The sequence below is a fragment of the Pongo pygmaeus genome, chromosome 20, assembly GCF_028885625.2.
Source record: "Pongo pygmaeus isolate AG05252 chromosome 20, NHGRI_mPonPyg2-v2.0_pri, whole genome shotgun sequence".
Taxonomy (NCBI): domain Eukaryota; kingdom Metazoa; phylum Chordata; class Mammalia; order Primates; family Hominidae; genus Pongo; species Pongo pygmaeus.
This window is the reverse complement of record NC_072393.2, coordinates 11444166-11464589: the sequence shown is the minus strand read 5'-3', so window position 1 is coordinate 11464589 and position 20424 is coordinate 11444166. Positions and strand designations below refer to the sequence as shown.

At 57.1% G+C, this 20424-nt stretch overlaps 2 protein-coding genes across 21 annotated transcripts in view; both read left to right on the top strand.

The window, feature by feature from the left end:
• DOCK6 (dedicator of cytokinesis 6) overlaps positions 1-12659 on the top strand; it is a 62814-nt gene extending 50155 nt beyond the window's left edge. For 4 of the 5 annotated variants that reach the window (XM_054463955.2, XM_054463954.2, XM_054463956.2 and 1 more), the window contains 13 exons: positions 146-304; positions 420-520; positions 2892-3084; positions 3166-3309; positions 7643-7774; positions 7866-7880; positions 9240-9365; positions 9466-9555; positions 9842-10078; positions 10877-11020; positions 11109-11215; positions 11462-11623; positions 12415-12659. In XM_054463955.2, coding sequence (XP_054319930.2) covers positions 146-304; positions 420-520; positions 2892-3084; positions 3166-3309; positions 7643-7774; positions 7866-7880; positions 9240-9365; positions 9466-9555; positions 9842-10078; positions 10877-11020; positions 11109-11215; positions 11462-11623; positions 12415-12457 — 1653 coding nt within the window. In that variant the 3' untranslated portion in view covers positions 12458-12659. Of the gene's footprint in view, positions 1-145; positions 305-419; positions 521-2891; positions 3085-3165; positions 3310-7642; positions 7775-7865; positions 7881-9239; positions 9366-9465; positions 9556-9779; positions 10079-10876; positions 11021-11108; positions 11216-11461; positions 11624-12414 lie in introns of those variants that run through there. The other variant, XM_054463960.2, reaches the window with a different exon arrangement.
• A 1407-nt stretch (positions 12660-14066) lies between these two features.
• The window catches only part of KANK2 (KN motif and ankyrin repeat domains 2), a 33742-nt gene continuing 27384 nt past the window's right edge, over positions 14067-20424 (top strand). For 4 of the 16 annotated variants that reach the window (XM_054463968.2, XM_054463965.2, XM_054463967.2 and 1 more), the window contains exons 1-4: positions 14364-14463; positions 16116-16282; positions 17328-17443; positions 17875-19086. In XM_054463968.2, the coding sequence (XP_054319943.1) occupies positions 17407-17443; positions 17875-19086 (1249 nt within the window). In that variant the 5' untranslated portion in view covers positions 14364-14463; positions 16116-16282; positions 17328-17406. Of the gene's footprint in view, positions 14242-14361; positions 14464-16054; positions 16322-17327; positions 17444-17874; positions 19087-20424 lie in introns of those variants that run through there. The other 12 variants (XM_063657835.1, XM_063657834.1, XM_054463969.2 and 9 more) reach the window with 10 other exon arrangements.

Genomic DNA, 20424 nt, shown 5'->3' with positions numbered 1-20424 from the left:
CACTCCAGCCTGGGCGACAGAGCGAGACCCCCATCTCAAAAAAGAATAAAGAATGCAAGGGCCGTGTCGGCAGGTTGAGCAGACCCTGATGTGGGGTCTGGGGTCTGAGACTCCCGGCTCCACTCTCCCGCCCCTGTCCCTGCAGAACTTTGCCCGTGTGAAGATGCAGGTCACCATGTCTCTCTCGTCCCTGGTGGGGACGACGCAGAACTTCAGTGAAGAACACCTGCGACGTTCACTCAAAACCATCCTCACCTATGCTGAGGAGGATGTGGGGCTGCGGGACAGCACCTTCGCAGAGCAGGTGACACCTGCTGGGTCCCCGCCCCGCCTCCTCTTCATATAACCCCCAGCCCCACCACCTTGGTTCCCTTCACTTCCTAATGCCCTCATTGGCCCCGGACGTTCCCCGGCTCCAGGTCCAGGACCTGATGTTCAACCTGCACATGATCCTGACGGACACGGTGAAGATGAAGGAACACCAGGAGGACCCTGAGATGCTCATCGACCTCATGTACAGGTGAGGTGGGCCAGCCGGCACCTTCAGCCGCGCCCACGCCCCAACAGGTGCAGGGAGAACAGGGATGAGAGTAGATGTCTGAGGAGGTGAGGAGGGAGCAGGGGAGCGTACAGTCCCTAACAGAGGCAAGTGATGGGGACAGGTGAGCAGACAGCTGAGCAGACAGGTGAGGGGGACAGGTGAGCAGACAGGTGGGGGGACAGGTGAGCAGACAGCTGAGCAGACAGGTGAGGGGGACAGTGAGCAGACATGAGGGCAGAAGTAAGGAGAGAACAGGTGAGCAAACAGGTAAAGAGGATGCCAGGAGAATGTACTGATGAGGATGACAGATGAGAACCAGGACAGGTGAGGGGGACATGTGAGGTGCTCACAGGTGAAGGGAAATGAGATCCAGAGACTAGACCCACTGAGGAGTGCAGGAGGGACGGACAAGTGATGGAGATGGGGGAGGTGGGGCATATGGGAGGGACAGGTGGATAGACAGGTGAGGTGGTGCACAAGGAAGGGGAAATAGTTCAGGTGACTCAAGTTTCCACAGGTAGCGTCAACTCATGAGCGGAGGGTCAGGTGAGAAATGAAAAGGTGGGGCAGGGGATGAAGGGATAGACAGGTGAGGGGTCGGATAAGTGAGGAGACAGGTGAATAGAGGAAGCAGGGAGATGCTGCACAGGTAAGGAGACAGGTAAGTAGGATGGATGGGTGAGGAGACAAGTAAGTGGGAAGACAGGAAAAGGGTTGGACAGGCAGGTGAGTGGGTGAAGAAATGGACAGGTGAGGACACAAGTGAGGGGGTGGACATGTGAGGACACAGGTGACAGGATAGACAGGTGAGGGGATGGACAGATCAGGAGGTAGAGAAGTCAGGAGGTGGACAGGCGAGGAGACAGGTGAGGGGGTTGACAGGTGAGGGAATGGACAGGTGAGGGATGGACAGGCGAGGAGACAGGTGAAGGGATGGACTGGTGAAGAGATGGCCAGATGAGAAGATGAACAGGTGAGGACATGGACAGTAAGGAGACAGGTGAAGGGATGGCCAAGTGAGATGAACAGATGAGGGGGTGGACAGGTGAGGGGATAGAAAGGTGAGAGGGTGGACAGGTGAGGGGATAGGTGAAAGGATGGACAGGTGAGAGGGTGGACAGGTGAGGGGATAGACAGGTGAAGGGATGGACAGGTGAGGGGATGCACAGGTGAGGGGATAGACAGGTGAGAGGATGGACAGGTGAGGGGATGGACAGGTGAGGGGATGCACAGGTGGGGGGATGCACAGGTGAGGGGATAGACAGGTGAGGGGATGCACAGGTGAGGGGATGCACAGGTGAGGGGATAGACAGGTGAAGGGATGCACAGGTGAGGGGATAGACAGGTGAAGGGATGGACAGGTGAGGGGGTAGACAGTTAAGAGGATGGACAGGTGAGAGGGTGGAGAGGCGAGGAGACAGGTGAAGGGATGGACTGGTGAAGAGATGGCCAGATGAGAAGATGAACAGGTGAGGAGGTGGACAGATGAGACAGGTGAAGGGATGGCCAAGTGAGATGAACAGGTGAGGGGATGGACAGGGGAAGAGACAGTGAGGGGATGAACAGTTAAGGGGTGGACAGGGGAAGAGACAGTGAGGGGATGAACAGGTGAGGGGTGGACAGGTAAAGGGGTGGACAGATGAGGGGACAGACAGGTGAGGGGATGGACAGGTGAGAGGGTAGACAGGTGAGGGGATAGGTGAGGGGATAGACAGGTGAGGGATAGACAACTGAAGGGATGGACAGGTGAGGGACGGACAGGTGAGGGGGTGGACAGGTGAGGGGTGGACAGGTGAGGGAATAAACGTGAGAGGGTGGACAGGTAAGGGGATGGGCAGGTGAAGTGATGGACAGGTGAGGGGATGGACAGGTGAGTGGGTGGACAGGTGAGGGAATAGTTGACTGGGTGGACAAGTGAGGGGATGGACAAGTTGAGGGGATAGACAGGTGATGGGGTGGACAGGTGAGGGGATAGACAGGTGGGATAGACAGGTGAGGGGGTGGACAGGTGAGGGATGGACAGGTGAGGGGGTGGACAGGTGAGGGGGTTGACAGGTGAGGGATGGACAGGTGAGGGGGTGGACAGGTGAGGGGTGGACAGGTGAGGGATGGACAGGTGAGGGATGGACAGGTGAGGGATGGACAGGTGAGGGGGTGGACAGGTGAGGGGTGGACAGGTGAGGGAGTGGACAGGTGAGGGATAGACAGGTGAGCAGGGTACAGGTGAGGAGACTGGCTGGTCCTTGGAGCAGATATGGGGGGTAACCAGTGAAGGGGATGGACATGTGGGAGGCAGGTGGGGAGGATCAGATGAGTCCCCTCCTCACATCCCCCCTCACCTGGACTCCAGAATTGCCCGGGGCTACCAGGGCTCACCGGACCTGCGGCTGACCTGGTTGCAGAACATGGCCGGGAAGCACGCGGAGCTGGGCAACCACGCCGAGGCCGCCCAGTGCATGGTGCATGCAGCTGCCCTCGTGGCTGAGTACCTCGCCCTGCTCGAGGACCACCGCCACCTGCCTGTGGGCTGCGTTTCCTTCCAGGTGAGTGGCCAGGGGTTGGCAGGCAGCGGACGGCACAAGTGCAGTGGGGACCAGGGTCTGACGCCACCTCTCCCGCCCCAGAACATCTCATCCAATGTGCTAGAGGAGTCTGCCATCTCCGACGACATCCTGTCACCCGACGAGGAGGGCTTCTGCTCCGGGAAACACTTCACTGAGCTGGGGCTGGTAGGGTTGCTGGAACAGGCAGCCGGCTACTTCACCATGGTGAGGCCTTGGGGACTGGGTGCAGGAGAGAGGGCTCGGGCCAGGGAGTCGCCATCAGATCTGCTTCCTAGACCCTTCCAGCAGGGGATTTAGAAAGAAGGAGAATTGGCTGGGCGCGGTGGCTCACGCCTGTAATCCCGGCACTTTGGGAGGCTGAGGCAGGCAGATCACGAGGTCAGGAGTTCGAGACCAGCCTGGCCAGCATGGTGAAACCCTCTCTCTACTAAAAATACAAAAATTAGCCGGGCGTGGTGGCGCATGGCTGTAATCCCAGCTACTCGGGAGGCTGAAGCAGGAGAATCGCTTGACCCAGGGAGGCAGAGGTTGCAGTGAGCCAGGATTGCGCCACTGCATTCCAGCCTGGGCGACAGAGCGAGACTCCATCTCAAAAAAAAAAGAAAAAAAAAAGGAGAATTGGGTTTCTCAGAGGCCCTGTTATTTGCCTATGTCTCCATGAGACACTTGATGCAGGCCTGATATAGCAAGCCTTAGTTAGATACATTAGAGATGCTTTCAATTTTCCTTTCTTTTCTTTTTTCCTGTCTTGTTTTTTTGTTTGTTTGTTTTTGACAGAGTCTTGCTCTTTTGCCCAGGCTGGTGTACAGTGGTGCGATTATAGCTCACTGCAGCCTCAAACTCCTGAGCTCAAGCAGTCCTCCCACCTCAGCCTCCCAAGTAGCTGGGACCACAGGCATGTGCCACCATGCCTGGCCAATTTTTAAATTATTATATATATTTTTTCTTTGTGATATTTTTTGAGACAGGACCTCCATTCTGTCACCTAGGCTGGAGTGCAGTGGCGTGATCATGGCTCACTACAGCCTCGGCCTCCAGGGCTCAGGTGATTCTCCCACCCTGGCCTCCTGAGTAGCTGGGACTACAGGCACACATCACTATGCCCGGCTAATTTTTTTGTAGAGACAGGGTTTTGCCATGTTTCCCAGGCTGGCCTTGAACTCCTGAGCTCAAGTGATCTGCCCGCCTCAGCCTCCCAAAGTCATGGGATTACAGGCATGTGCCACTACACCCTGCCAATTTTTAATTTTTTTAGAGAGAGGGAGTCTTACTATGTTGCCCAGGCTGGTCTCAAACTCCTGGCCTCACTCAGTCCTCCCACATAAGCCTCCCAAGTAGCTGGGACATCCAGCAATGCTTGAAACTTTCTATACTAAAATAAAAATGGGTCAAGTGCAGTGGCTCATGCCTGTAATCCCAGCCTTTGGGAGGCTGAGGCAGGAGGATCACTTGAGGCCAGCAGTTTGAGACCAGCCTGGGCAACATGGCAAAACCCTGTCTCTACAAAAAATACAAGAAACTAGCTGGGTGTGGTGGCATGCACCTGTAGTCCCAGCTACTCAGGAAGCTTGAAGCAGGAGGATCACTGGATCCCAGGAGGTTGGGGCTGCAATGAGTTGTAATCGTGCCACTGTACTCCAACCTAAGTGACAGAGTGAAACCTTGTCTCAAAAAATAAATAAAATAAAGATTTGGGATATTCACATGCATCTTCAAGTTGGAGAAGCTCTAGCTTAAAGCAAATCCCAGGCTGGGCGCAGTGGCTGACTCCTGTAATCCCAGCACTTTGGAAGTCTGAGGCGGGCGGATCACCTGAGGTCAGGAGTTCGAGACCAGCCTGGCCAACATGGTGAAACCCCGTGTCTACTAAAAATACAAAAATTAGCCGGGCGTGGTGGCAGGCGTCTGTAATCCCAGCTGCTTGGGAGGCTGAGGCATGAGACTCGCTTGAACCCAGAAGGCAGAGGTTGCAATGAGCTGAGATCATGCCACTGCACTCCAGCCTGACAGACAGAGCGAGACTCTGTCTCCCAAAAAAAAAAAAAAAAAGCAAATCCCAGCTATTTTCCCACCATTCCCACAAGTACCCCCTGTGCAACCCTTCCTGATAAAGACCTTTTATAAAACTCTTATCCCGCGTGGCCAAGTTAATGGTCATCCTTTAATGTCGTTAATGTCATTTCATTGCACTCTATATTTAGATATCCCAGATCATCTCTGATGTATCTTTTTTGGGGTGACTTGGTTTGAATCAGGATCCATTAAGGGCCCACAATGGCTGTGGCTGATCTGTATCCTAAGTCTCTTTCTTTTCTTTCTTTTTTTTTTTTTGAGACAAGGTCTTACTCTCTCACCCAGGCTGCAGTGCAGCCTGGCTCACTGCAGCCTCGATGTCCTCGGCTCGGGTGATCCTCCCACCTCAGCCTCCTGAGTAGCTGGGACTATAAGTGTGCGCTACCACACCCAGCTAATTTTTTTTTCTTTGTTAATTTTTTTTTTATTTTTTTTAAGAGATGGGGACTTGCTATGTTGTCTAGGCTGGGCTTGAACTCCTGGACTCATGCAACCCTCTCGCCTCCGCCTCCCAAAGTGCTGGGATTACAGGCGTGAGCCAGCATACCCGGCAACTGATTTTCCACTGTGGAAAAGAGGTTTTCTTCTCTAGTTTGCTTGTTTGTATGAGAGCAGTTGGTGGTTTCTACATTTAAGTTGCAGGAGCCCTGGGGCCTTTGCTCCGTGTGTTTTTCTGGTTTGTGTGGGGCTGGCTGTGTCCATGTGATGTCATTTTACCTGTTTCTCAGTTCCTCACATTTTGGGGAACTGGCAGTTACATCTGAGAGCTCAGTGAGATTCAAGGTCACACTTGAAGTCAGGAGTTCCAGTGAGATTTCTTCTGTGGTGCTGGCCCTTTAGTGACATTATTTGCATTATTGTCACTTTGCTGGATTCTTGGAGACGAAGGCCTCAGAGGAAGGGCCAGGTGCGGTGGCTCACGCTTGTGATTCCAGCACTTTGGGAGGCCGGGGCAGGCAGATCACTTGAGGTCGGGAGTTCAAGACCAGCTTGGGCAACATGGAGAAACCCGGCCTCTACAAAAAAAAAAAAAAAAAAAAGTTAGTTGGGCATGGGCGCAGTGGCTCACGCCTGTAATCCCAGCACTTTGGGGTGCCGAGGCGGGCAGATCACGAGGTCAGGAGTTTGAGACCAACCTGGCCAACATAGTGAAACCCCGTCTCTACTAAAAATATAAATATAGCCGGGTGCGGTGGCTCACGCCTGTAATCCCAGCACTTTGGGAAGTCAAGGTGGGTAGATCACAAGGTCAGGAGTTCGAGACCAGCCTGGCCAATATGGTGAAACCCCATCTCTACTAAAAATACAAAAAAATTAGCTGGGCGTGGTGGCACATGCCTGTAATCCCAGCTATTAAGTAGGATGAGGCAGGAGAATTGCTTGGACCCAGGAGGCAGAGGTTGCAGTAAGCCGAGATCGTACCACTGGACTCCAGCCACCTCAAAAAAAAAATACACGGGTGGGGGTTAGGGGTGGGGTAGCATTAGAAGAAATATCTAATGTAGGTGACAGGTTGATGGGTGCAGCAAACCACCATGGTACGTGTATACCTATGTAACAAAACTGCACGTTCTACGCATGTACCCCAAAGTATTAAAAAAAAAAAAAAGATTATGAAAAAAAACCATACACACACAAAAGCCTCAGGGGAAGAAACCAGGGGGTGGACACAGGCCTTCTGACAGTCAGCAAACCTCACAGGGTGCCTGTTTTGAGCCAGGCTTGATGCCAGCACGCGCTGGGGATGAGGGGCATATTACCACATGCCAGGAGGCAGTTGGCATGGAGGTCATGGGCACAGGGCCAGATGGGCGGGTGTTTGGGTCTTGGCCCTGGGGAATGCCTCTGTATCTCTGAGACTCACTTTCCTCTTTGAGGAATAGGAAAAAAATACTGTTTCTCCCATCAATGAGGGAACACAGATGGGTGAAGTGCAGATGTACATCGTACCTGTGCCATAGAATATTCTTGCTAAAAGTGGTGAAGGGCTGGGAGAGTGGTGGCTCACACCTGTAATCCCAGCTAATCGAGAGGCCAAGGCAGGAGGATCACTTGAGCCCAGGAGTTCAAGACCAACTAGGGCAATATAGTGAGACCCTGACTCTACAAAAACTAAAATAAAATTAGCTGGGCATGGTGGCATGTACCTGTAGTTCCAGCTATGTGGGAGGCTAGGGTGGGAAGATCTCCTGAGCCCAGGAGTTGGAGGCTGCAGTGAGCTATAATTGTACCACTACACTCCAGCCCGGGTGATGGAGTGAGACCCTATCTCAAAAAAGATAAATAGCAGTGAAGACCATGGAGCCCTCTGTGGGAGCTGAGTGGAAAGGCTCAGGGTGGGCTTCCTGGAGGAGGTGATGGAGGGTGGGTAGGAGCACAGAGGATCACAAGGGAGATGGGTAGACAGGAGCACAGTGGAGAGGGGAAGATAGTTTGGGGAATCCTGACCCCACCTCACCTTCAGGGCGGGCTCTACGAGGCGGTGAATGAGGTCTACAAGAACCTCATCCCCATCCTGGAAGCCCACCGTGACTACAAGAAGCTGGCCGCAGTGCACGGCAAACTGCAGGAGGCCTTCACCAAGATCATGCACCAGGTGGGCCCAGGAGCCCCTCCCCAGACCCCACCCTCAGCCCCACTCCTCATCCCCAGGGATCTGCTGACCTGGACCCTTCTCTTCCCCACAGAGTTCCGGCTGGGAGGTGAGTCAGCCTTGGCGGACAGCCACCTGCCTCTGGGACCCCCATGATGACTGGCCAGCAGCCATCAGTGAACACCAGGGGGCGCTGGAGGAGCATGGCCGCTGGCTGTTGGGGCTGGGGCTGTGGCCACAAGGCACTCACCCCATTACTTCCCTCCCTTCCCCAAAAATGCCCCCCCTCCGCCCCAGATCTCGAGGGCAGCTTGTGACTCACCCAGCTGGGAGCTCTCCAGAGACACCCCTCCCTCTGCCAGGGCCAACTTGGTCACTGCAGGGGGGTGGCGGGGTGGCTCTGACTCCCTCACGGTCTCTTGGTCTCTTTCTCCTCGCTCCCGTCTATCACGTGGCTCTCCCTATCTTGGTATCTCACTGTCTCTTAGTCTCTGTCCCTCCCTGCGTCCCCAGCTTCCAGCCTCCCCCAGGCTCTGCTCCTCATTTCTGGTTAATGTGTCCCTCCACTCCAGCACCCCCCCCCCCAGTCCCGCTTCTTCCCTGCTTAGGTCTATTTTTAGGCATCTCCTAGTTTGGGGAGAATGTTCTGGCCAAAGATGGCAGAAACCCAGAGCCCAGGCAGGCAGGCTGGGTGGGAGCTGGGTGGGGAGGGAAGGTCCTCTTCGCCTCCCGTCTCTGATCTCTCCCCCCATGGAACGATTCTCATGGGGCAGTGTTAACCAGGACCCTGGGGGTTGAGGGAACTCTGACCTCTGACCTCTCCCATGACATTGTCTCTCTGTCCCCCACACCTCTGGCCCCACCATGTCTGCCCCATCCTCCCCGGATCGGCCTTGGTAAGTGGACATCCAGCCATTCCACTTCCTTTCCAGTCATGGGGTGGTGTTTTTAGGGTGGTAGGGAGGGGGTTCCTTCCTCCAAACTTAGGGCTGGGGACAGGAGCAGGGGAATGCCATGGAACAAGGGAACCAGAACCTCTGTCCTAGAGTGAGACACAGCCATCCCTTCCCTCAGCCATCCAAGCATTTATTGGGCACCTACTGTATACCCATTCTTGTGGGCAGCGGGGCATGGGAAGGAGAATGCCCTAGAACAAAGGAGTCAGAGCCTCCGTCCCAGGGTGAGAGACAGCCATCTCTCTCCTCAGCCATCTAAGCATTTATTGGGTACCTGCTGTATACCCTGTCCCATGGGCATTAGGGACACACCTGTGAACAATACAGCCCCAGTCCTAACTTCATATTGCAATCCATGCCCCCATGTTCTCAGGGCCCCCTGCCTGTGCCCATGTCCTGATGTTCTCGGGGTCCTCACATTCCCATCCTGATATTTGAGACACCTATCTCTGGGGCAGGGAGACCTCCAGCAGGGGCCTCCCGGACAACCACACCCTTTCTCACAGCCCCAGCGCGTGTTCGGGACGTATTTCCGCGTGGGCTTCTACGGCGCCCGCTTCGGCGACCTGGATGAGCAGGAGTTTGTGTACAAGGAGCCATCGATCACAAAGCTGGCAGAGATCTCACACCGGCTGGAGGCACGTCCTTTTGGTGGGGGGTAGAACGGGGCATGGGGCTGCCTTGGGGCTGGAGTAGGGGCTGTCCCTGGGTGGCCCCGAGTCAGCCCTGTGTCTCCAGGAGTTCTACACGGAGAGATTTGGCGACGACGTCGTTGAGATTATCAAAGACTCTAACCCTGTGGACAAGTCCAAGCTTGACTCACAAAAGGTGGGTCCCCCAACCATTTCCCCAAAATCTTAGATTCACAGAGACTCCAGCTGCTATTTCCTGGGGACCCTCAAATCCTCTTTCTCTGGGAAACCCCAAATCATATTTCACTCTGAGGGACCCCAAAACCTATTCCTCAGGGGATTCCCAAACATCCAGACATAGGAAGACTTGGAAATGACAAAGTCCCCAGATCCAGGGATGCCCAGATCCCCTCTCTCCAGGAACAGGGCCTGGGCTGTGCGTGCTGGGGCTGTGGGACCCTCACACCTGACCCTGCGCCCAGGCCTACATCCAGATCACGTATGTGGAACCGTACTTTGATACCTACGAGCTCAAGGACCGGGTGACCTACTTTGACCGCAACTATGGGCTTCGCACATTCCTGTTCTGCACGCCCTTCACGCCGGATGGGCGCGCACACGGGGAGCTGCCCGAGCAACACAAGCGTAAGACGCTGCTCAGCACCGACCACGCCTTCCCCTACATCAAGACTCGCATCCGTGTGTGCCACCGGGAGGAGGTGGGTGGGGATCCTGGGCCTGGATGGGGTGGGGAGGTGAGGGGACATCAGACCCTGGGAGGGGAGGGGAGGGAAGACACAGGGACCCAGACCCAAGGTGGTTCACGGATCTCAGACCCAGAGAGAGGTGGCACAGGGACCCTAGACCAGATCCCCAGGGAGGGGAGGGGAGGAGACCAGACCCAGGGTGGCCCAGGGATTCCAGACCCAGAAAGAGAAGGCACAGGGAGCCCAGATCTAGGAAGGCCCAGGGAGGAAAGGTGTGGCCCAGGAAGAGGCCCAGGTACCCTAGAACTGGGCTGAGAAGATATGGAGACCCCGCATTCCAATCTCTAAACTGAAACCTCTACCTCCAGACCCAGGAGGACCCAGGAATTCTAGACTCACAAAGGGGAGGCACAGGGACTCCAAATCTAAGAAGGCCCAGGGAGGAGAAGCCCAGGGATTCCAGACCCAGAGAGGAGAGGTGTGGACACGCTAGACCCAGAAATTGGCTTATGTACCCCAGAACCAGGTTGGGGACCCCAAACTCCAACTTCCAGTCCAAACCTCTAACCTCCAGACCCAAGGACGTCTGTAGACCCCAGATGTAAAGCCCCTGGACCCCAGGGTACCAGACCCAGCAGACCCAAGGCTGGACCCCCCCAGAGTCAGACCCAGGAAGGCCCCCAGATTCTGTTCATTGCCTGGGTTCTTGGACCCCTCTCACTCCCAGCGGGGTCTGAGCTGCCCCCGACTGGCTTCGATCAGGACCTTCTCAGGCCCCAACGAGTGCACAACCCTCCCCTCACCCCACAGACGGTGCTGACACCAGTGGAGGTGGCCATCGAGGACATGCAGAAGAAGACACGGGAGCTGGCCTTTGCCACCGAGCAGGACCCACCAGATGCTAAGATGCTACAGATGGTGCTTCAGGGCTCTGTAGGGCCCACCGTGAACCAGGCACGGCTGGTGGAAGGGGGATGCAGGCCGCACGGGGGACTCCAGGTGCCATGCAGCCTGGCTCACCAGTCCCTCTCTCACCCCACAGGGTCCCCTGGAGGTGGCCCAGGTGTTTTTAGCAGAGATCCCGGAAGACCCCAAGCTCTTCCGGCATCACAACAAATTGCGGCTCTGCTTCAAGGACTTCTGCAAGAAGTAGGCGCAAAACCCCCCAGGAGGGGTCTTGTGCCTGCCTAACCTGCATAGGCCTGCTCTCTGTCCATGTGATTTCTGCATGGCTCCCCCATCTGCCCGATTCCCATTAAGTCCACTCTCACAACCTGACCTCCTATTGCGGGTCTTTCTGCAGGCCTGGTCCCGCCTTATGGATGCCCCCACCCCTAGTCTTGCTTTCAGTCCCGTGTGCAAGTCTCTGAGCATCTCCCACCCTCTGGCCCTCAGATGTGAGGATGCACTGCGGAAAAATAAGGCCCTGATTGGGCCGGACCAGAAGGAGTACCACCGCGAGCTGGAGCGCAACTACTGCCGCCTGCGGGAGGCTCTGCAGCCCCTGCTTACCCAGCGCCTGCCCCAGCTGCTGGCACCCACCCCACCCAGCCTCAGGTGCCTGACCTGGTGCCCCCATCCTAGAGACTACAGAGGGGATGCAGAGGCAGACCAGGACAGATACAGGATGGGGGCTGTTGTTGTACACGTACACAGCAACATGTTTGCTGGTAGCTTGGACTTTGTTTTGTTTCTGTTTTTTTTTTTTTTTTTTTTCGTTTTTTTGGGTTTTTTTGAGAGAGTCTCCCTCTGTCGCCCAGGCTGGAGTGCAGTGGCACAGTCTCGGCTTACTGCAACCTCCGCCTCCCAGATTCAAGCGAGTCTCCTGCCTCAGCCTCCTGAGTAACTGGGATTACAGGCATCCGCCACCACGCCTGGCTAATGTTTTATATTTTTAGTAGAGACGGGATTTCACCATGTTGGCCAGGCTGGTCTCGAACTCCTGACCTCAGGTGATCCACCCGCTTTGCCCTCCTAAAGTGCTGGGATTACAGCATGAGCCACCACCACGCCCGGCTGCGGTGGCTTCAACTTTGCATAAGCACGTGAATATGTCATCCAGATGTACAAAGGCAGGGCAGGCTCTGAGCAGTCATTTCCCAGATACATGAATATTCATCTTTCTGAACCTCAGTTTCTACATCTGTAAAATGGGGATGATTCATACCTTCCGTGGTGGACTGCAAAAGAGAATCGGAGAATCCCACAGCCAGATCAGGGACAGGAGAGACCCCAGAAGGATCCTCGGAGGAAGATGAGGAGGAGGACGAGGAAGAGGATGTGGGCTGGGAGGTCTATGGAGTTGGGGGCCCCATGGCTATGCTGACCCACCCTCATTCTTTTTCCAGGAACTCCTTGAACAGAGCAAGTTTCCGAAAGGCAGACCTCTGAGCCCACAAGGACCAAAGCTGTGCCTAGAGGAAGCAGCACCCGGGCCTCAGCTGTCTGTGCTGCAAGGGGAGTCTGCCCTGGTGCCCATGGGCCCGTGGGGTGACCACACTGTACTTGGGGCTGGGCCCTCTGCCCCTGTGTCCCCATCTGTATGCACTGATGCTTCCTCCCTTTTTTAATTTAAAATGGTTTTTATAAGCAACCTGTGCCATGTGGTGCGGTCACTAGGGGCTGGGTCACATGCTCATCACATGCTCACAGTCCACTGCCCCATATCTACACATCCCTGCATCATCAATGGAGACACCAAGAACATACTGGGTGCCAGGGACATTGTGGTGACAACAGACACAAATTCCTGCCCTTGTGGAGCTGATGTTCTAGTAGGGAAGGCAACACACAAATAATGTCACATGCCTACCTGGAATAACAATACCTGGTTTTTGTTTGTTTGTTTTTAACAGACAGGCTCTCACTCAGTCCCCCAGGCTGGAATGCAGTGTCACAATCATAGCTCACTGTAGCCTCAAACTCCGGGGCTCAAGCCTCCTGAGTAGCAGGGATTATAGGCACATGCCACTGTGCCTGGCTTTTTTTTCTTTTTCTTCTTTTTTTTTTTAGACGGAGTTTCGCTCTGTCACCCAGGCTGCAGTGCAGTGGTGCAATCTCGGCTCACAGCAACCTTCACCTCCCAGATGCAAGCTATTCTCATACCTCAGCCTCCCGAGGAGCTGGGATTACAGATGTGCACCACCATGCTGGGATAGTTTTCGTATTTTTAGTAGAGAAGGGGTTTCACCATGTTGGCCAGGCTGGTCTTGAACTCCTGACCTCAGGTGATCCACCCACCTCGGACTCCCAAAGTGCTGGGATTACAGGCGTGAGCCATTTCTCGGCCCCAGGTGGTTTTTTGTATTTTGTTTTTTGTACAGATGGGGCCTTGCCATATTGCCAAAGCTGGTCTCCAACTCCTTGGCTCAAATAATCCACCCACCTTGGCCTCCCAAAGTGCTGGGATTACAGGCATGAGCCACTGCGCCTGGCCTAATTTTTTTTCACTTTAAAATTTTTTTGTATAGACAGGGTCTTGCTATGTTGCCCAGGCTGGTCTCGAACTCCTGAGCTCAAGCGGTCCTCCTGCCTCGGCCTCCCTAGCGCTGAGATTACAGGTGTGTGCCACCTCTCTGGCTTAATATTTATTGAGCCCTTGCTGAGTGGCTGGCTGTGTACTAAAGGGCTCCCAGAAAGATCTCTGCAAAAGTAGGCCACTCCATTTATGAGACTTTTTAACCGGAAGGGCCTCCTTCCTGATGGTTAGGCCCCTTCCTAATGGTTAGTGAATCTTCTCAACACTCCTATCAGGTAGCTAACATGATCATCTCCATTTTACAGATAGGTAAACTGAGGCACAGAGCAGCAAAATTTGATGGGTCTGGGAGGGAGTCCAGGTCTGGCTGGCTCCGGCTCCCAGGCCTGTGCAGCCTCCCCTCTCGCGCGGCGGTCACGCCACCGTGTGCCAGGCCTGCGCTGGGCCGCTTCCAGCCCTGGGCCGCCTGGGGGAGGGGTGACCTCCCGCTGCCGCGCCCGCCCCGCGCGCCCTCCCCGAGCTGGGCCCCGGCCAGCTCCACCCCCTCCCGCCGCCGAGCCGTTCCGCCCCCCGCAGCGGCCCAGGGAGAGCGGGCGGTGGGGGGAGGCCGGCAGTGGGAGGACCCTGCCTCGGGAACGTAGGGAGAAAGGAAGGACGAGGCCGGACACCCCGGCGCGCACACACACCTGCTGTCCAGGTGAGATCCAGTCTCCAACCAGCGTCTCCACATCCCCACCCCCCACCGCGGCCGGGGCGCCTGGGCGGCTGGAGGGGGCGGGGCCGGCTGGAGGGGCGGGGCCACCGGGGGGGGCGTGGTGCGGGCGGAGCCACCTCCGAGGGCCGGGCGGCCCAGGCTGTGGCGCGCGCGAGGACGCTCGGGCGGCTGGACGCAGGGAAGGCAGCGGCCGGAGCGCGCAAGGCGAGTGGGACCCGGGGCTGGGTAGGGGTTCAAGTCCGGTTCGGGGATCGAGTGTGCACCCCCACACACACCTACTACCCTACCCCCCGCCTCCAACACTGGGACACGACCTCGCTGGTCTCAACGAGCCGCTGCCTCCAACTCCACCTTCTGTGCCCAAACTTTCCAGACTTGGAGTGTCTCTGTCCCCGCATCCCTGCCCCCTCCTCGTCTTTGACCCCATACCCCCATCGATTCCTCCCAGTACCCCCCATCGATTCCTCGTGCCCTGCCCGTTTCTCCTGTCCTGGCTCCCCTCTGCCCCTTCTCCCCTGTCTCTGTCCCACTTTCTGCCTCTGTCCCCCCCGGCTCTGCCCCCTCCCCGCACTGTCCCCCCTCACCCTCCTCCGCGGCCATGCCCCAGGCGGCGGGAAGGCGGCCGGGCGTCCGGCCGGGCTGGGCCTGGGCTTGGCGGCTGGGCCGGCGTGGGGAGCGGCAGCTGTTTGCCATTAGCCGGGGATCCCACAGGCCCCGCCCCGTCTCTGAACGGGGCGGGGTCCTTCTCGCCTCCCCCCACCCCGAGTTTGGGGCGGGAAGACCTCCCCCACCACCGACCTCCGCGATGTGCAGGCCGGTCTTGGGTGGTGGGTTGGGGAGACCCGCGCCCCTTCCCTGCGCTACCTACCTGTCCCCTCTTATAGGCTCCAGTCTCTCCATCTCTGTCTTATCCTGTCACCCCTTCCCCACTCCCCAGGGGTCCCATGGCGAGAGAAGGGTCTCAGCCACAGACATCCATGTCCCCCACCACACCCCCTCGTCTCCTTTCTCTTCCCCTTACTCGGGACGTGCTGGTCCTCATCGAGGGCGGTGAGATGACTGAGGACCCTCAGACTTCAGTCTCCCTATCTGGGAAACGGGTAGAGATATCTAGTGTGGAGTCTGGGGGTGGTGGCTTGGTGGGCAGTGGGGGGATCCACCAGGCTTAGGTTCACGTTCAGGCCCAGCTACTTCCCCATGGCCCCAGTGACGCCGAGGTCAGCCACTGTACCTTTCTGTGCCCTCTGCATCCCCTGTCTGTGAAACGGGGTGATAACTGCCCGTCTCATGGAATTGTCATGACAATTAAAAGAGTTGATGTTAGGCTGGGTGCGGTGGCTCATGCCTGTAATCCCAGCACTTTGGGAGGCCAAGGTGGGCGGATCACCTGAGGTCAGGAGTTCGAGACCAGCCTGACCAACATGGAGAAACACCATCTCTACTAAAAATACAAAATTAGCTAGGCGTGGTGGCAGGTGCCTGTAATCCTAGCTACTCAGGAGGCTGAGGCAGGAGAATCGCTTCAACTTGGGAGGCAGAGGTTGCCGTGAGCCGAGATCGCGCCATTGCACTCCAGCTGGGCAACAAGAGCAAAACTGCGTCTCAGAAAAAAAAAAAAAGAGTTGATGTTATTATTACTGTTACTATACTATTTGCCCAGCAGCACCCTCACTTCCCCCATCCCCACCCCACCCCCCTCGGCTATTCCAATCCTGCTCCAATCCCGCTTGCTCCCTGCTTTTCCATCTCTCTTTGGTGGCCAGAAAATATTTTCAATCAATTTTCTATTGCTCAGGGGTGAGCCTCCAGGCAAATGGAAAACGGAATTTCCTGCAATTGGTGACCATGTGTTCCAGGTGTTGAAAGACAGAGAAGCGAAGACAGAGACGTGGAAAGACAGGGAGAGAGACACGGAAGGACAGAGACGTGGAGAGAGACACAGAGAGACAGAGAGGTGGAGAGACACAGAGAGACTTGGAGAGAGACAAAGCAAGACAGGACGGGAGAACAAGGACAAGCTCAGGTGCCCCTGGAGCCCCAGCCCTGCCTTCATGCCCAGCAGGTGCCCTACCTGGCCCATCCTCCCAAGGCACCTGCTGGCCCCAGCACTCAAAGGCCAGAAAGGATTCACTCTGATGGTGGGATGGGCTGGGGCCTCTGCAGCATGATGGCTGGAGATCAGATAACATAAAGGACCAGCCAAGTTCAGACGGGTTATATTGGGGACAAAAGAGCCCTGGCCAGCCTCCAGGGCTGAGGGGGGTTTAGTGAGAGGCTCTGATTGTCCCTCCCTTTTGCAGCCTCCAGGCGCCCCCTCTTACTTCCTCCCCTCCACCCCCAGGACTTCCTGGGCCTCCACCCGGCCCTCTATCCCTACTGCGCCCCTGAGCCCGGACGCATCCTAGGCGGGCAGGAAGTTCTGTGTAGCCCGGCAGTGAAACTGTTTATTTTTAGAGAAAATTGTTTCCATAAAGGGGAAAGGCTTCACTCCTAGCTGCCTCCCCAACTTTCCCTACCCCTTCCCCCCGACCCAGTCTAGGCCTGATCCAGCTCTCAGCTTTGGGGTCACTGGGGGTCCCCTTCGCCATGCTTTGCCTCTCTTTGTCCCCCTGCATCTCTGTCTCCTCAGATCCTTGCAGGAAGACGAGGTTCCCTTCTTCCCCAACCACTTAGCGCCTCAATCCCTTAGCGCCCCATCCTTCCCTGTGGCCAGCTCCAGGCCTGGGCTGAGGGGAGGGGGTGCAGGAAGGGTGGGGCCTGTTGGGCTTGGGGCCCCCCAGCCCCAGGGCTATGTGGAGGCCGGGCTGTGGGAACAGCTGGAGCCTGTCCAGGGCCTGGACAGATGTGCAAGCAGGCAGTGAGGTTTGGTTTCTTTGTTCCAGACCTGCAGTGGGGGAGGGGGTCGGGGTGGGGGAGCCCTTCCGCAGCCAGGCTGGGTGTGCGTCTATGAGTGGGTCCCAGACCTGGGTTGGGGGGCTGGGTGAGCCAGCTGTGGAGGGGGCTGGCCTCCTCTCCTCCCCTCCCCCTACAGACTCCTAACTCCCGGCGCTGTGGTTCCCTTTCCCCAGGTAAGCCTCAGCCGGTGCTGCAGGCAGTCTGACTCGCAATCCCTCAAGTGACTTCCAAGGAACATCTGCAGACAAGAAGATGGCCCAGGTCCTGCACGTGCCTGCCCCCTTCCCAGGTCAGGGGACTCAGGGAAGAGGGCCCTGCCCTGGGGAGCTTCAGTTCTGGAGGCCTGAGGGGGCCGGGGACCCTGCCCTGGGGACTTTGAGGGTGGGACATAGCCCAACAATTAGAGGTCTGAGGGAGGAGGCAGAGTCCTGCCCTGGGAGGGCCTGACGGGGGAGGCAGAGTCTTACTGGAAAAACGGAGTAGTCTAAGCTGGGGGATAGGGCCCTGTCCCGGGGGATTTGAGAGGGGACAGCCTAGCCCCGGGAGTCTGAAGGGGAGGCACAGCCCTGCTCTGGGAGGGTCTGAGAGCAGATGCAGTTGAATACCAGGTGGGCTCCCATCTCTTGGGCAAATAAACCCCAACTCTCCCCAGGCATCAGTCTTCACCCTGAGAATGGGGACAAGAGGATTCAAAGGTCCTGGTGTTTCTCCCATCCTCAGGAACCCCTGGCCCAGCCTCCCCACCTGCCTTCCCTGCCAAGGACCCCGATCCACCCTACTCCGTGGAGACCCCCTATGGCTACCGCCTGGACCTGGACTTCCTCAAGTACGTGGACGACATCGAGAAGGGCCACACGCTGCGACGTGTGGCGGTGCAGCGCCGCCCCCGCCTGAGCTCACTGCCCCGTGGCCCCGGCTCCTGGTGGACGTCCACTGAGTCGCTGTGCTCCAATGCCAGTGGGGACAGCCGCCACTCAGCCTATTCCTACTGCGGCCGTGGCTTCTACCCTCAGTACGGTGCTCTGGAGACCCGCGGTGGCTTCAATCCGCGGGTGGAGCGCACGCTGCTGGACGCCCGTCGCCGTCTCGAGGACCAGGCGGCCACACCCGCCGGCCTGGGCTCCCTGACCCCCAGTGCGGCCGGCTCGACAGCCTCCCTGGTGGGCGTGGGGTTGCCACCCCCGACACCACGGAATTCAGGACTGTCCACGCCGGTGCCTCCCAGTGCCGGGCACCTGGCCCACGTGCGGGAGCAGATGGCGGGTGCCCTGCGGAAGCTGCGGCAACTGGAGGAGCAGGTGAAGCTGATCCCTGTGCTCCAGGTGAAGCTCTCGGTGCTCCAGGAGGAAAAGCGGCAGCTCACAGTACAACTTAAGAGCCAGAAGTTCCTGGGCCACCCCACAGCGGGCCGGGGTCGCGGCGAGCTCTGCCTGGACCTCCCCGATCCCCCAGAGGACCCAGTGGCACTGGAGACCCGGAGTGTGGGCACCTGGGTCCGAGAACGGGACTTGGGCATGCCTGATGGGGAGGCTGCCCTCACTGCCAAGGTCGCTGTGCTGGAGACCCAGCTCAAGAAGGCGCTGCAGGAGCTGCAGGCAGCTCAGGCCCGGCAGGCTGACCCCCAGCCCCAGGCCTGGCCACCGCCGGACAGCCCGGTCCGCGTGGATACAGTCCGGGTGATAGAAGGGCCGAGGGAGGTGGAGGTGGTGGCCAGCACAGCCGCTGGCGCCCCTGCACAGCGGGCCCAGAGCCTGGAGCCTTACGGCGCAGGGCTGAGGGCCCTGGCAATGCCTGGTGGGCCTGAGAGCCCACCTGTGTTCCGCAGCCAAGAGGTGGTGGAGACGATGTGCCCAGTGCCCGCTGCGGCTACCAGCAACGTCCATATGGTGAAGAAGATTAGCATCACAGAGCGCAGCTGCGATGGAACGGCAGGTAAGCGGTCGCAGGCAGGAGAGAATGGCTTGGCGGCGGCAGGGGTGGGGGGGCCCTCTTTCTTCCCATGGCTCATCCTGGACCCTCAGAATGCCAGGATCCAGGCAGGGGGCGGTGGCGCATGCCTGTAATCCCAGCACTTTGGGAGGCCAAGGCGGGCAGATCACTTGAGGTCAGAAGTTGGAGACCAGCCTGGCCAACATGGTGAAACCCATCTCTACTAAAAATACAAAAATTAGCCAGGTGTGGTGGCGTGCGCCTGTAACCTCAGCTACTCAGGAGGCTGAGGCAGGAGAACCGCTTGAACTGGGGAAGCAGAGGTTGCAGTGAGCCGAGATTACACCACTGCACTCCAGCCTGGGCAACGGAGGGAGACTCTGTCTCAAAAAAAAAAAAAAAAAAAAAAAGAATGCCAAGGTCCAGCCCCAGCCCTGACCTTCCACCAGACACATCACTCCAACTCTTAAGAGTCTCTGTCTTATCATCCACAAAAGGGGGAGAATTGTGCAGCCAACCTCAGGGCTGTAGCAACCATGCAGAGAAATTAGGTGACTGCCACTTTGTCAGTATCCAGAAAGCGGGAGGTATTTGGGGGAAAGTTCCGCAAGGCTGTTGGTTTACCAGGCAGAAATCCTCCGTTTATTCAGTAAGTGGCAGGAATCAATCTCGGACCTGTTTAAGCAGTGAAAAGGAAATGTGTTATTATGTAACTGATGACAGCTTCAGGCATGGCTGGATCCAGGTGCACAAATATCTTGTTGTTATTAAGAGATAGAGTCTCGCTCCATTGCCCAGGCTGGAGTGCAGTTGGTGCACTCCATGAGTGCATGCATGAGTCATGGCTCACTGCAGCCTTGACCTCCTAGGCTCAAGCAGTCCTCCCGCCTTAGCCTCCCAAGTAGCTGGGTCTACAGGCACGCACCACTGTGCCTCGTTAATTTTTTTTATTTTTTGTAGAGACAAAGTCTCGTTATGTTGCCCAGGCTGGTCTCAAACTTCTGGGCTCAAGTGATGCTCCTGTCTTGGCCTCCCAGAGTGCTGGGACTACAAGCATGAGCCACCACGCTGGCCTCAGTGCCCAGATATCATCAGGAATCTAACTTGGTGCCTTTCTCTTCTTGTTTACCCTGGGAGCTTCTCTTTCAGGCAGGCAAGGAAGGTGACCTCACTGCTCCAGGCATCTGTCTGTCCAGTTTAGTGGAGAGGGAGCTCCTTAATCCAAAGAGCACCAGTAAAAATCCCAGAGGGGGCCCTCATTGGCTGGCCTGGGTCATGTGCCCATTGCTGAGCCAATCACGGTGTCCCTGTCTGCCTAGCCATGGACGCCGGGGGTAGGGG